This window comes from Dendrobates tinctorius, unplaced genomic scaffold (assembly GCF_039654945.1).
Source record: "Dendrobates tinctorius isolate UK_male_01 unplaced genomic scaffold, ASM3965494v1 ptg000008l, whole genome shotgun sequence".
NCBI lineage: Eukaryota > Metazoa > Chordata > Amphibia > Anura > Dendrobatidae > Dendrobates > Dendrobates tinctorius.
The window spans coordinates 36,888,734-36,904,434 of NW_027361676.1; the positions used below are offsets into that span (position 1 = coordinate 36,888,734).

A 15,701-nucleotide genomic window follows, 5' to 3' on the forward strand; every position below is an offset into this window, starting at 1 on the left:
TGGGCTTCCCATTGCCCTGTAGCGGTGGCGAATGGGTTAATCTAACAAAGGGTTAATGTCACCTTACAATCGAATGGTGACATTAACCCTTTGATTAGATTAACGTGTGGTCCGTGTGTAATCCGTATTTTTAGCGCACCCATAGACTTTCATTGGCGTACTACGGGCGTAGTACGCTGACAATCGCAGCATACTGCGATTGGCACGGACCGTAGAATACGGGCGAGAAATATACGGCTGTTGGGAGCTGCCCCATAGAGAATAATTTGTCCGTGTGTAATGCGTGCTTTTAACGCCTCTCACTCGTCCGTATTCCTCGCCAGTGTGACCCCGGCCTTACTCTTGTGAAAGTAAAAAAAATTGGGTCTAAAGGAAAATTTTTGTGAAAGTAAGTTAAATGTTTATTTTTTCCTTCCACATTCCATTAATTCATGTGAAACACCTGAAGGGTTAATAAACTTCTAGAATGTGGTTTTGAGCACCTTGATGGGTGCATTTTTTAGAATGGTGTCCCTTTTGGGTATCTTCTGTCATATAGGCCCCTCAAAATCACTTCTAATGTGAGGTGGTCCCTAAAAAAATGGTTCTGTAAATGTACGTGTAAAAATGAGAAATCTCTGGTCAACTTTTATCTCTTATAACTTCCTAACAAAACAAAAATTTTGTTAAAAAAATTGGACTGATGTAAAGTAGACAAAATGTTATTTATTTACTATTTTGTGTGATATGACTCTCTGATCTAAGGGCACAAAATTAAAAGTTTGAAAATTGTAAAATTTTCAAAATTTTTGCCAAATTTCTCATTTTTTTCACAAATAATCATAAGTCATATCAAATAAATTTTACCAATATCATGAAGCACAGTAAGTCATGAGAAAATGGTCTTAGAAACATTGGGATCTGTTGACGCTTTCCCGAGTTATTGCTTCATAAATTGGCACTAGTCAGAATTGAAAAAAATTGACCTGGTCAGGAAGGTGAAAATACGCTTCGGGGTGAAAGGGTTAAAATTTAATTCTCTTTTCAGGAGAATTTGCAGCACAATTGTCTGTATTGGACTCTAAAGGGGGCTTTACACATAACGATATCACTAGCAATATCGCTAAAGCGTCACCGATTTTGTGACGCAGCAGCAATATTGCTAGCGATATCGCTACATGTGATACTTACCTCCGACCGGCTCCTGCGCTGGCTATCGCTGGTCGCGCGAGAACGTCCTGGGCCGTTTCTCGTCGGCAGCTTCCTGCTGGGCTTCCTGCTGGCGCCGACGAGCGACGCGTGGACGTGGGCGGAGGACGTCATCATCGCCGTGTCTGACAGGTAAGTAACGACCGCTGCATCGCTGGTGAGATCTGACTGTTTGGCAGCTCACTAGTGACCATTTAGTGATGCACCAGCGATCCTGACCGGGTCATATCGTAGTCGGGATCGCTGGTGCATCGCTAAATGTAACGGGGCCTTAAATCCTCCTTATTCCTCCCACTCCGCTCTCCATAAAACTGTGTGTCACAAGCTGTGTATTCAATGAAGACAGGTTTGACCTGTGAATTGAGAATGTATGATCAGTCCTGGAGGAGAGAGAAGTAGATTTCTTCGATAAGATTTAGTACAAAGTTTCTTAATTGCATTGCACGCATTCTATTGATTTTATTTAAAAAAAAAAAATTAAAATGACAATTATCTTTAAACAAATAAAAAATAAAAAACAGCATACCACTGAAAGCTATTTTGCATGATACGGTGCTAATGGTTTTCAACAGTGCTATTATCTGTGTAATTCAATGGAAAAAAACGTGTGTTTATTTTTTAGGTGCATCGTGGAGTAAAAGGATTTGTCAAAGATCATCAAGGAAATCCAATTGCTAATGCAACGATATCTGTGGATGGAATCAACCATGATGTGACTTCAGGTACTAAACAATCTTCTTCACAAGGTCTAGATTGGAATAAATTAGTCTGTCCCAAGGGCATTGACACGACAGGATTGAGCGAGAGCTAACCCAAAATACGGATAAAAGGTGCAAATCTTTCAGTCGCTAAATCTTTCAACAACTAAATTTCAATTACTAAAGGAGGGGGATGGGGACAGGTGCAGAAATGCTCACTGCACAGGTGCCAGATTCCCAGCCCAGCAGTGTGAATACATCATAATGGGTCACCCTCCCAGGGCTGTGGGGTACTCGGTACCGGGCCGGTCTCTCAGAGGGGATTGTCAAAGCAGCAGTGACCCGGTCCGTGGCCCTGGGCGCCCATGTAAAAGGGGTTGAGTTGGGAATAAAGTTTATAAGTGATTCGTGACGCCACCGGTGGTGTTCGGCAAGGGAGGTGTTAAGCCGACGCTGCAGACAGATCCTCTGGGACAGATGGTGGGGTGCAGCAATGATGTTGTAGCCCTCCACAGGTAGGGCTGCTGGTCCCAGGGCAGTGTAGCGGAAGGTTTAGGAAGAGGGTGCAGTGTTTGGCACAGAGATGTAGCAGTGCTGAGGACGTTACAGGAAGGAGGCAAGGACACAACAGGGTGCAGTTTCTTTACCTTTACTTGGCAAATGCAGTCCAGGGTCCTGGTTACAGATGGCACAGGAGCAGGCTAGCCTGGAAGCAACTCAGGGATCTCTCTATCAGATGGGTTGTGTAGTCTCCTTCCTAGCGCTGGCTTGAGGTACATCCAGTACTGTGTTACACTGAAGTTCCTCCTTTTTATCTTCTCTTAGAACTACCTCGTATGGCAGACAGCTGTAGCCCTCTATCTCTCTTGGCTCACCCGTCGCTGTTGTGCCTCCGAGTCTTAGTTTAGAATAGAGCATTTACAGCTTCCTATTCCTCTGGTTTCTGTTGCAGGACCTTCAGTATCCATACAACCATGGAGACCAGGCTCTAGATCATGCGCTTTCATTGGGAGGGAGCTCTCTATCCTCAGCTCAACCTCCAGCTTCTCTCCACACGTCTATACTCGTTGCCCTCCTCACACTAACTCCTCATTTCCCTTCCTGGCCCTCAGAGAGCACTCCTCCCCCAATTCTGGTTCAGAGCTCCCTCTGCTGGCCTGGAGTGGGAACTGTGTTGCATGACATGGTTAACTGTCAGAGAGACCCTTCATTGCCTCCAAGCCTGACATCACCCTCCCTGGAGGAAGGCAATGCCACTGTGGCAACCATGCTCCTGGGGGCACCACAATAACACACTGCAGGCGGGATCAGGGGCCTCTGCTACACACAGGCACAATATCATTACATCACCTGGTGTAAGGTCCCGGGCAGCGCACACAACGCATGCCCGAGAAATGATTGCAGATTGCAGGCACCAGTGATGTCACAAGAAAGAGAGGAGGCGGCGAACGGAGCCCAGAGGGGGATGATGGACGGCTGCGAGGCGGTTGAATCAGGGGAATAAAATATAGAGGTATGGTGGGAAATTTATAAAACTAATTATTTCAGCATTCCTAGGAAAAATAAACATAAGAGGGGGTGACAGGTTCCCTTTAACTACACCTTCCCATATGCTTGTTTTCGATCTATTGTCCCCCCTTCTTTGAATAACAGTTGTCTTGATAGAGCCAGATAATTGTGGAGATAGATGGGAACCAAGAAGGTAGAATCACTAATAGAACCTGTCAGCCCAATTTTGTAATGTAAAGTAAAGATGTGGCTGCAGTGGCGCTTTAATACTGATTAAATTGATACCTTTAGGGCGGCACGGTGGCTCAGTGGTTAGCACTGCAGTCTTGCAGTGCTGGGGTCCTGGGTTCAAATCCCACCAAGGACAACATCTGCAAGGAATTTGTATGTTCTCCCCGTGTTTGTGTGGGTTTCCTCCAGGTACTCTGGTTTCCTCCCACATTCCTAAGACATACTGATGGGGAACTGTTTGTGAGCCCCATTGGGGACACAAAATACAACATACGCATAAATAAAGTGCTAGTGCAACAACCAGCGGTCAATAAAAAATGGTTTGGTCTCACAAGTATGAGAGATTAACCTGCATACATCTTTGGTGGGTATCCCGTAGCAGCCTACACTTGGGGACTGAGCAATACAGGGGAATAACAGGATATTCCCCCCCACACACACATATGGACTATATTCGTTGTTCCTGTGTAATGTGAACCTGCTATAGAGAGCATTCAGCATACTGGTGAGAACAAACCATTTTTTATTGAGCACTGGTTGAAGCACTAGCACTTTATGTGTATGTTGTCACTTTGGACACAAACAACAGTGATTTATTTTAATTTATTGATACACATAAATTATATTTTATATAGAGAGAAACCCTCCAAGCTATAATCCTACTAATCCTGAGGGTATATCAAATAGTGAATTCTGAAACAATACACTATAGCTGGTTTTTAAATATCCTCTTTAAAGGGAACCTGTCACCAGGTTTGTCCCATATGAGGTAAGACCACCACCTTTTAGTCCTGATATACAGTATTCTAATATGCTGCATGTATGCCTCAAATCCATCCCGCAAGACAAGAAAAAGACCATTTCTTAAACTCTCCTACGGGGCGATATTGTATGTTGGGCATTGCTGGTCTTGGTCCAATGCCTCCATTCTTGCGATGCCGTCCTCCTTCTTGCTTTGTGTGGATGATTCGTCCTACGTCATCCACACAGTAATCCCAGCATCGCGCTCCTGGCAGGCGCCCTTCTCTGCCCTGACCAGCAGGGAATAAAGTACTGCAGTGCGCATGCCTCAGGGCACTTTGACCTTTTCCGGCGCATGTGCACTGCAGTATGCGTATTTCACTCTGCAGACCAACAAGACAAAGAGAAGTACGCCTTGTGAGAATCATGTGGGAATAGTGGATGAGGGCAGGTATATCTCGCCCAGATTCCTTTCCTATGTGGCCTAGTCTGGTCAGTATCACACCTGCTTGCTAATGAATAATGGGAGGTGGATATAAAAGGATGCCAGGTGGTTGTGTGAGTGTCTCAGCCTGGGAACACAGAGAGCCTGTCTGTGTGAGAGACACACGTGAGTGGAAGCAGTGCCCACTGCAACTGTGGTTTGGCTGGACGGGAGAAGCCCGCCAGTTGGTAGTTAGGTTGTACCTTGTTTAGTTAGTGCCGGACAGGCAAGGAGGTTTTTATCACATTGTGGTGGAGAACGCGGGCATCACGTTGCAAGCATGAGCATGGAGGACGTGGTGAAAGCGCTGGTACAGTCCACCGCCGTCCAGCAAGAAGCTAATCGGGTGATGATGGCCCAGCTGAAGGAGTTGGTGGACATGACAGCTACCGATCGTTCGCTTCTCCAGCAGGTGGCGCAGCGCCTGGCAAGCTTACCTGAGGTTAACCTGGAAGCAGAGTCGAGAGTGATTCACGTGAGTCGGTACTGGCAGAACAGAAGATGACGACCGAAGATGACGTCGAGGCATACCTGACCACGTTTGAACGGACGGCGGTGCGAGAAAAATGGCCGAAGGCACGATGGGCCGGCCTGATTGCCCCGTTTCTTTCCGGTGAGGCCCAAAAGGCGTATTATGACTTGGAACCTGAAGCTGCGCAGGACTTTGACAAATTGAAAGCCGAGATCTCGGCCCGGCTGGGAGTGACGACCGCTGTCCGTGCACAGAGAGTGCATCAATGGACTTATCAGCCGGATAAACCACCGCGGTCACAGATGTTCGACCTGATCCACGTGACGAAGAAGTGGCTACAACCCGAGGTGTTGACAGCGCCGGAGATAATCCAGAGAGTCGTCATGGACAAGTACCTGAGAGCTCTACCGCCAGCCCTGAGGAAGTGGGTAAGCCATGGAAATCCTACGACGGCAGATCAACTGGTGGATCTGGTTGAACGTTACTCCGTGGAGGAAGGACTCCGAGACGACGCTACCCCACCTCGTTCTTCATCATCTCCACGTGGAACTGGTAAGACTGTTCCAGGGAGTAGGGGAGATGGAAAAATCCCTAAGACAGTGGGGGAGGAAAACGGGACTGCCCGCACTGCGAGGCCGAGAGTAACTAACTATGGTCTAAGCAAGGGGCCCGTTAGGTGTTTCCGCTGCCAAGAGATGGGACATATTGCTGCGAACTGTCCGGTCACTACTGAACCCATGCAGTGTGACGTCACAGACTCTAAAAACCGCATGTCTATGGTTGCACGGGTAGTGAGTGTGAATGCCGGTCAAAAGGATGTGGAGAAACACTTGTGTGATTTAACTGTTGATGGCAAAAATGTGGTGGCATTGTTAGACTCGGGAAGTGTGGTGACTCTTGTGAAGGCCAGTCTGGTGTCAGCCCCGACTGGACCATCAGACAAATTTTCTGTAACGTGTGTGCATGGAGACACCTGTTCGTACCTCACCACGGTCATATGCATTACTACTTCCTATGGGTCTGTGCAACATAAAGTGGGACTCGTCCCGGTGTTATTGCATGATGTTATCCTGGGCCGGGATTTTCCCCACTTCTGGCAATTGTGGGAGAATCAGTTGATGCCCTCGGGTAATAGTGTACATGATTCTTCTCCCAGGGCACGTTTGGATCTCGAACCCCTGGAAGATGTCTCCCCGGAAGACTCGGGGGAAGAGTCTGCGGGAAATGACCTGCAGTTCCCGTTTTCAGTCATGGCGGGTGATACGGAGGAGACCGGGGAAGAGGAGGAGGCCGACAGCCGTCCACCTCCCCGTTTGCCGGATTTCATAGAATCATAGAATTGTAGAGTTGGAAGGGACCTCCTGGGCCATCTGGTCCAACCCCCTGCTCAAAGCAGGATTCGCTAAATCATCCCAGTCAGATGTCTGTCCAGCCTCTGTTTGAAGACTTCCATTGAAGGAGAACTCACCACTTCTCGTGGCAGCCTGTTCCACTCATTGATCACTCTAACTGTCAAAAAGTTTTTTCTAATATCTAATCTGTGTCTCCTCCCATTCAGTTTCATCCCATTTAGAAGTTCAGAAAGATGACTTCCAAAGCGAGCAAATAAAGGATCCTACCCTTTCTCAGGCTAGGACAAATGTAAAAGTGATAAATGGGGTACCCGTAGAACCTGGCTCTAGGCTGGCATATCCTTACATGGTTCTGGAGAATGATTTACTCTATCAGATAGAGAAAAAGGGGGAAGATACGGTGCAACTATTAGTCGTGCCAAAACCCTACCGGCGGCAGGTGCTGGACCTGGCCCACGGACATGTGATGGGAGGTCACCTGGGAGTCCAGAAAACCACCGAAAGGATATTACACTGTTTTGTTTGGCCAGGCATGCATCACGATATTCGAGTATATTGTGAGTCTTGTCCTGACTGCCAAGCCTCTGCACCTAAGCCCCGGTTCTGTAGCCCTTTGGTACCCCTACCTATTATTGAAGTCTCGTTTGAGAGGATTGGGATGGATTTAGTTGGGCCCCTTCCACGGTCTGCACGTGGACACCAACATATCCTGGTCATCTTGGATTATGCCACTCGTTACCCGGAGGCCATCCCTTTGCGTAACACGGCCACCAAGACGATTGCCAAGGAACTGGTGCATGTGTTTAGTCGGGTCGGTATACCAAAACAGATACTCACCGACCAGGGGACCCCCTTTATGTCCAGGGTAATGAAGGAGCTCTGCCGATTGTTACAAATCGAACCGTTACGCACATCCGTGTATCACCCTCAAACAGACGGGTTGGTCGAACGGTTCAATAAAACTCTGAAGCAGATGCTGAGAAAGGTGATAGACAAGGATGGGAAGAACTGGGACTATTTACTTCCGTATTTGCTTTTTGCCATCAGGGAAGTACCCCAGTCTTCCACAGGATTCTCGCCTTTCGAGTTATTGTACGCCCGACGTCCTCGCGGACTGTTAGACGTTGCAAAAGAAACCTGGGAGGGTCAGGTCACTCCGTTTAAAACAGTGATAGATCACGTCACACAAATGCAGGACCGTATTGCGGCAGTTATGCCTATCGTCAAAGAACACATGATACAGGCTCAAGGAGCCCAAAAAAGAATCTATGATAGGGGCGCCAAGATCCGTACGTTTGCACCCGGAGATAGGGTGTTGATCCTGGTCCCCACGGTGGACAGTCAGTTCCTGGCAAAGTGGCAGGGCCCCTTTGAGATCAAGGAAAGAGTTGGTGAAGTAAACTACAAAGTATACCAGGCAGGTAAATGGAAACCTGAACAGATTTATCATGTAAATCTGATAAAGCCCTGGAAGGATCGGTCTGCCTTGTCAGCGGAGCTGGCCCGTCCTGTCTGCTCGCATACCGTACCGGAGGTACGGGTTGCAGAGACTCTCTCGGAGCGGCAAAAGACTGAGGTCAGGCAGTTTCTACTTCACAACCAAAAGTTTTTCTCAGAAAAACCCGGGCAGACTACGCTAATAAAACATGACATCGTAACGGAACCTGGTGTCACAGTTCACGTAAAGACCTACCGAATCCCGGAAGCGCGCCTTGAAGCCGTTTCCCGAGAAGTGAAGGCCATGTTAGAGTTAGGTGTCATTGAGGAATCGCACAGTGCTTGGTCCAGCCCGATTGTGCTAATTCCTAAACCGGACGGCACCATCCGGTTCTGCAATGACTTCAGGAAACTGAATGCGGTCTCAAAATTTGATGCCTATCCTATGCCCCGGGTCGACGAGTTAATAGATCGGTTAGGAAAAGCCCGGTATATTACGACCCTAGACCTAACAAAGGGGTATTGGCAGATCCCTCTGATGGAGGCTGACAGAGAAAAGACAGCATTTGCTACCCCAGAAGGTCTATTTCAGTATGTGTATATGCCGTTTGGACTGCACGGAGCACCGGCGACCTTCCAGAGACTGATGGATCGAGTCCTGAGGCCACATAGGCAGTACGCTTCGGCCTATTTGGACGACATTGTCATTTACAGCTTGGACTGAGAGACTCATCTCCAGAAAGTACAAGCTGTGATTGACGACCTGTGGGAGGCAGGTCTAACCGCGAACCCCAAGAAATGTCACATCGGGCCAGAAGAAGCCCGGTATTTGGGGTATGTAATTGGGAGGGGTGTTGTTAAACCCCAGGTTGATAAGATTCAGGCGGTTCAGGACTGGCCACAACCTGTCAACAAGAAGCAGGTGCAAGCCTTCCTAGGGATCGCCGGCTATTATCGCCGGTTCATACCCAATTTTGCAGCCATCGCTACCCCCCTGACGGATCTTACAAAAGGGAAAGACTCCGGCATGATTAAATGGAGTTTAGCGGCTGAAGAAGCCTTCCATAGCCTAAAACGGGCACTTTGCTCTCAGCCCGTACTGGTGACTCCGGACTTCCGCAGTGAGTTTGTGGTACAAACGGATGCCTCTGATACCGGTATCGGGGCCGTACTCTCACAAGTGAGGGACGGAGTGGAACACCCAGTCCTCTATCTCAGCAGGAAGCTGAATAAACACGAGCAAAGATATGCAGTCGTAGAAAAAGAGTGCCTCGCCATTAAGTGGGTTCTAGAGGCCCTCAAATATTACCTGGTGGGCCGAAAGTTCAGGCTGATCACTGACCATGCCCCTCTCAAGTGGATGCACTTGAACAAGGAACGGAATAGCCGGGTGACCCGGTGGTTCCTTGCCCTGCAGGCCTACACTTTTACGGTGGAGCACCGCCCAGGGGTACAGATGGGAAATGCAGATGCCCTGTCCCGAGTGCACTGTTTGGCGGGTGTCATTGCTCGACCGGAGTGGTCTGAGCAGAAGGGGGGGATATGTGAGAATCATGTGCGAATATTGGATGAGGGCAGGTATATCTCGCCCAGATTCCTTTCCTATGTGGCCTAGTCTGGTCAGTATCGCACCTGCTTGCTAATGAATAATGGGAGGTGAATATAAAAGGATGCCAGGTGGTTGTGTGAGTGTCTCAGCCTGGGAACACAGAGAGCCTGTCTGTGTGAGAGACACACGTGAGTGGAAGCAGTGCCCACTGCAACTGTGGTTTGGCTGGACGGGAGAAGCCCGCCAGTTGGTAGTTAGGTTGTACCTTGTTTAGTTAGTGCCGGACAGGCAAGGAGTGTTTTATCACAGCCTGCACAAGAGCGCGATGCTGAGGACACTGTGTAGATGATGTAGGATGCGTAATCCACACCAAGCCAGTAGGAGGACGGCATCGCAAGAAGAAGGGAGACACCAGACTAGCGATACCCTTTCAACCGGACCGCCCTGTAAGTCTTTTTCTTGTCTATGAGGCTGGATTGGGGGCATATTTACAGCATATTAGAATGCTGTATATCTGGACTGAATGAAAGGTACTGGTCTTACCTGATATGGGACAATCCTGGTGACAGGTTCCCTTTAATCAACATTTGAAGTTTTCTGCTAGTTAGATTTCGGTGCACAGGGCATCTCCTCCATGTCTGTAATTCCTTGGGCCCTCTCCTTGCCTCCAGTCTTTGAATGAATGACAAGTCACTGCTTTTTATAAGACCTGCCACCTCTGTTTGAAATCCCCTCATCATACAGAAGAGGCAGGCGGAAACCACAGCAGATATAGTCTCTGACTACAGGCAGAATGAATCAGACACTGGCATCCATGTAATAATAATAGTAAAATAATTTTATTTATATAGCACCAAAATATTCTGCAGGACTTTACAATATATATGTTACTCAGAAACACAGCAGCGTTACAGAGAAAACACATTTCGAACAGCCGGTTGAAGGTGGCGCATCTTTGATGACTGGTCTGTAGCTCGTCCCTGGCAGCCCTTTCCCTAAACGGATAGGTTTCACTTTGTGTATATAGGAAGAGGTCTGTCAGTCTCAGGGAGCAGAGCGGGGAGTAGACATAGGGGACCTACTTCAGATTAGTCATCTGCTACATATCGTCCCTGGCCAGCTTTTCAAAGTAATTTGAAAATTTTTTTGTCACAGTATTTCAGAGTAAAACATGCATGGCTGCAATAATGCTTCTCCTGTCATGCTCCCTTTTAATGGATTTACTCTTTTCTTACCCTCATTTTCTTCTTTTAACCCAAGCTAAGGATGGTGATTACTGGAGGCTCCTTTCTCCTGGGAACTACAAAGTCACAGCCTCAGCTCCAGGGTTCCTTGCGATCACTAAAAAGGTAGCTGTGGCTTATAGCCCTGCCACTAAGGTGAGTAACTGTCACTGGGAATTTTGTAGATATCATGCACTAACATCAAGTCTTAGAGAAGCAGTCTCTTTTTAAAAAAACATATAAATGAGGTATTCCCTGCCATAACATGGATAACATGCTGAATCACTCTTTTTTATTGTTTGTACGCTATGACTGACAGTCATCATATATACACAGCCAACTCTGTACCTGGGACAGAGGACCGTGCCCCTACTATTGGGATCAGCTGATGCCAATATATAAAGCATGAAGGCCACAAGCATTTATTGTGTAAACCAGCCAAAACTAATTATTTATATAAGAATCTGAATCAGGTATTATAGGAGCACAGGGATTATTTCAGTTGCCATGGTTAGAACCTCCACAAGGTAAATTTCACCTGTACAATGTGTTGGACGCAGTGATTCCGCACGGTTCAGTGAACACATGCGGATTCACCTGCGTTCAATAGCCGGCAGCGCTTTGGATGCACCGGACATGTGCTGCGTCCAAAGTGCTGCCAATTCCTGAAGGTGTACACATACCCTAAGGCCTCATTCAAATGTCCTTTTTATTTTACAAACGATAAAAACAGAACTTTTTTCATCAGTGTCTCTGGATCCGATTTTCTTTCATTTTTGATCTGTGAGTCAGTTTTTATCAGCAGTTTGGCATCTGTTTTTCCAAGCTTCTCCTTTCTTCAAACAGTAAAAAATGGTCAGCACTTGATGACATTCACAATCTTCCTTTTTTATTTTGATTTTAATGAATGATTTTGATGAACAAATGTATCAAAATCAGATATTTGGATCAGGTTTTTTGGCAGCCAATATGTCCACAAAAACTTGTTATGTGAACATGCTCATAGACTATAATGGATACGTGTTCTATTCACTTCAAGCACAGATAGAACATAGATGTCTGAATGATGCTCCAGGGTATCACAGGCGTCTATATGAGCATAGGGTACGCTAAAATGTTGTTTTGGCCCTGGTTATGGTTGACTTCTCCTCTTGCTTATGGTTTTCAGTGCATCTCTAGCCCATCTTTGCATTTTCTTTACTATTTTATGGTTTGTGTTTTTTGTCTCGATTCTGTGATTATTCCAGTTCTTTGTATTTTATGACAGTGTCATCAGGAAGCCTTTGTATATTTACATATGTTCATTTTTACATTTAAACAGATTGATTTTGATCTGGAATCATTATCAGAGAGGAAGGAGGAAGAGAAGGAAGAGCTAATGGAATGGTGGAAGATGATGTCCCAAACTTTGAATTTTTGAAGATGATTTTTCCCCTGATATTAAATTAATTTATATGTTGAATTGGTATGCAGTAATGTGGACTATATATTTATAGGAGTGGGTGTGTACAACAAGGCATATACTGTGTATCCTTACATGCATGTTATAGATGCACATTCCTATAGATATTGGATAATGTGCAATTTTGAACTTTCAACCTGTTTACTTTGTTTCTGTGATGATCTGGATAGGGATCTGCACTCTTTATAACTGCTGGGCTTTCAGCTAGGGTTACCGTAGAACTTGGCACAACAAATCTGTGAGTATATGGCAATGTTTGAGCAACAAGTTTAGAGTTTTCTACCCAATGTCAAGAGTCAAGAATAAAGCCGTCGAAGTCGAAATGCAATATTCTATGTTTAAGCCATGTGTTGTAGAGTTCATATTAGTTTACACAGTAATATATATCACAGCCGTTGCCACAAATATCTTGGCAGTATGTATGTAGGGATGAAGTCAGCTACTCTTCTTGTGGGTCCTGGAAGAGGAAATCCAGTATTGTAATTTCTTATCCTTTAGCTCAGAATGTTATAATGTCATTTCTTCCGAGCACAACTGTGATTTGCGTATTGACGCTGCCTCCAAAAAAGAACATAGACATTATGAATTTATTACGTAGAGTATAAGCTACTACAAGCAACACACAAGTTAAGAAATAATCACATGTTAAGATCATTGATGGCTTCTCTTAGTCATACCATGTTGCTGGACTAAGTAGAAAGGTTCAGCTTTTCCATACAATTTCATACAGGGCAATGTAAAAAGTTTTATTTTTTTGTTTTTGTAGTGTACGGTTTATTTATTTTTTTTTTTTATAAAAAGATCCTTGCTTTGTACCTAAAAACATAAACCAGAATTTTCGTTGCTGTATTTCTAACACTGCGATAGTCAACTGTAGCGGTTGCGTTTGGAACAGAATAAGCAATTGATTGTGTTCTCAGCCACTGTTTGCTACTTGCAAATTTTTCAATAAAAAAAGCGTTGAAAGGAGCAGAATAAGCGTCCTTTAGCATGAAGGTACTAAGGATGCCTGTAAATTATTGTACATCAACAACAAGATGATGTGATGTTAAAGGATTTATAATAAAGAAATGTGATTTTTAATCTACTGGACTGAGCTGGTCTACAAGCCGCCACAGTTGACTATCTCAGTCCTCTTCAAAGCACAGTCCTGGGCTCTCCAATGAAAACTGGAGCGATTGGAAGGGTGAGCTGGCATTGCTTTTTATTATATCTCTGTGACTGTATTTATAACACCCATGTTATATGTGTGCAGGTAGGGGTTCTGTCTATATTAAAAAATGATTTCAGAAAACTGAAAATTTCTGTCTTATATGGAGAATGAAGCCAGGCTGTAAGAACATATAAAACTGAATAAACAGGGAAAAATAGGAAAAAAAACGTATTATATTTGCAACAACCCTTTTATGTGCGCAGTGACCTGTTCCGTAATAAAAAGGACATTTCTCCCTAACTAGCTGTACAATGATGGACCAGACCACTGCACAGATAGTCAGGAGTTCCGTCTATATTAAAAAATGTGGTCTCAGTAACCTGAGAATTTCTGTTTTATATGTAGTGTGAAGCTAGGATACAAGAATAAATAGGCAGCAAAAGATAAACAGGAGATAAAATCTTACCGAATTTATAACACCCTCTTCCTAACTGGCTATACAATAATGGGCCATACCACTGTACAGATAGGTAGGGATTCAAGTCTATATTAGAAAACTGTAATGTCGGTAACTTGAGAATTTCGGTTTTATATCGAGTGTGAAGCTAGGCCAGAAGAAGAAATAGATAACATCTTAAAGAATTTTTTTTTATCTAAGACTCTGTTCACATCTGCTGATGAGGATCCTAATCCTCTGATGCAAACTCTACAAAGTAATGACAGACAAAATAGCGCAGAACAGTAAAATGGTTGTTCTAATGACAGAAACTCAATGGACCCCATAGTCAGTGGATCATACCATGCGTCATGTCAATGATCCGCACTTCCAATATTTTAAGGCAGTAGGAACAGCTTTAAATACTTAATACAGATATGAACAGCGCCTAACACTGCTCAATGTTGGACTGGGATGCACTGGTTGTAAATATCCCAAAAAATGGATAGACCTGCAGCAGTAATCTGCCAGAAGGGCTATCTGAGCTACAATGAATGGCTCCTGTTGTGGCTTGCTCCTATTTTATCTTGCCCCCACTGGATGCCTGCCAGCCCTGTCTGCACAAAGTATCTGTGTAAGTTGTGTAAATGGTGAACGTGCACTTTAAGACAAGATGTAGACTCTATATGAACTGCAGGAAATCAACAAGAGCAAGTTATTTTGTGACCAGGGCCTCAATGAAACTTTGCATATCGGTTACTATATGGACAGTGAGGTGCACTATAATAGTAGTGACGTGGATTTTACAGAATCCTGTTCACACTGTGCAATGGTTGGTACCGTTTCTCTGAGATGCAGTAGTGTTGCGGTACTAGCATCACATGTGAACAAGGCCAGCATAATACATAGTCCAGCATGATTGGGAAGCATGGCAGGCTGGAGTGTTGGATTTATTATTACCAACCATCAGTGTAGTTTATCATTCTGTGTAATAACTATACTTGTATGGTTCCTTCATTTATTAAATGACTATCTATGGCCGTTGTATAATAATTTACTCTAGAATATACAGTATGTTCATATATCCGTTGCTTTTAGCAAGGCACAGTGAACCAGTGTTGAACATCGATGTGTTAAATGATCAATACTCTTCTACAAGACCTGACATTTTTGACTTGTTAATAAATGAAATGTCCCACTCCTGATTGTGCACTGCCAGATATTCTTGTGTAAAGCCAATGTAGATATTTCTGCTTTCAAGGCTCTTCGTCTGCACATATTTGTGACTGTTTGTGTAGTCGTTTGCTACATGTTCTCTTTGTATGTTACTTCAGTACTGTATTATAAAATATTACTTTATTTCCAAACTATGTTTGTTGACTTTTAGCTATATTTACTTAAAACATGAAGCAATAATTCAGATCTGGAAACAAGATTTGGTGCTGTATCTAATGAAAAGGGATCGGAGCACAGTCCTCAATAAATTAGGTTTCCAATGGAAAAAAGAATAATGCAGGGTAAGGCACCTTTCACATGTCTGATTTTTTTTTGTTCGATTTTAATACCAGTCATGGCTCAACATCCCTCGTGAAAGTCTAAAAAAACTCAGCGGAAAAAACTCAGCACACTGATAGCACCCTGGCTGCATCCCAGTGCTGTCTGTTTTTCATGTTTACAAACGCATGGGCCATGCACATACAGTGAACAAGTCGGTAAGACAGTGTTCACACCACCAAGAGACTGGAACACAGAGAAACTACAACAAA

The 15,701-nt window shown here is 44.8% G+C and overlaps 1 protein-coding gene across 2 annotated transcripts in view; it reads left to right on the forward strand.

Annotated features, from left to right (window-relative positions):
• The window catches only part of CPE (carboxypeptidase E), a 131,225-nt gene extending 115,923 nt beyond the window's left edge, over window positions 1–15,302 (forward strand). For both annotated transcript variants that reach the window (XM_073577033.1, XM_073577043.1), the window contains exons 7-9: window positions 1,811–1,910; window positions 10,922–11,040; window positions 12,206–15,302. In XM_073577033.1, the coding sequence (XP_073433134.1) occupies window positions 1,811–1,910; window positions 10,922–11,040; window positions 12,206–12,304 (318 nt within the window). In that variant the 3' untranslated portion in view covers window positions 12,305–15,302. The remainder of the gene's footprint in view (window positions 1–1,810; window positions 1,911–10,921; window positions 11,041–12,205) is intronic.
• Window positions 15,303–15,701: the final 399 nt, after the last annotated feature.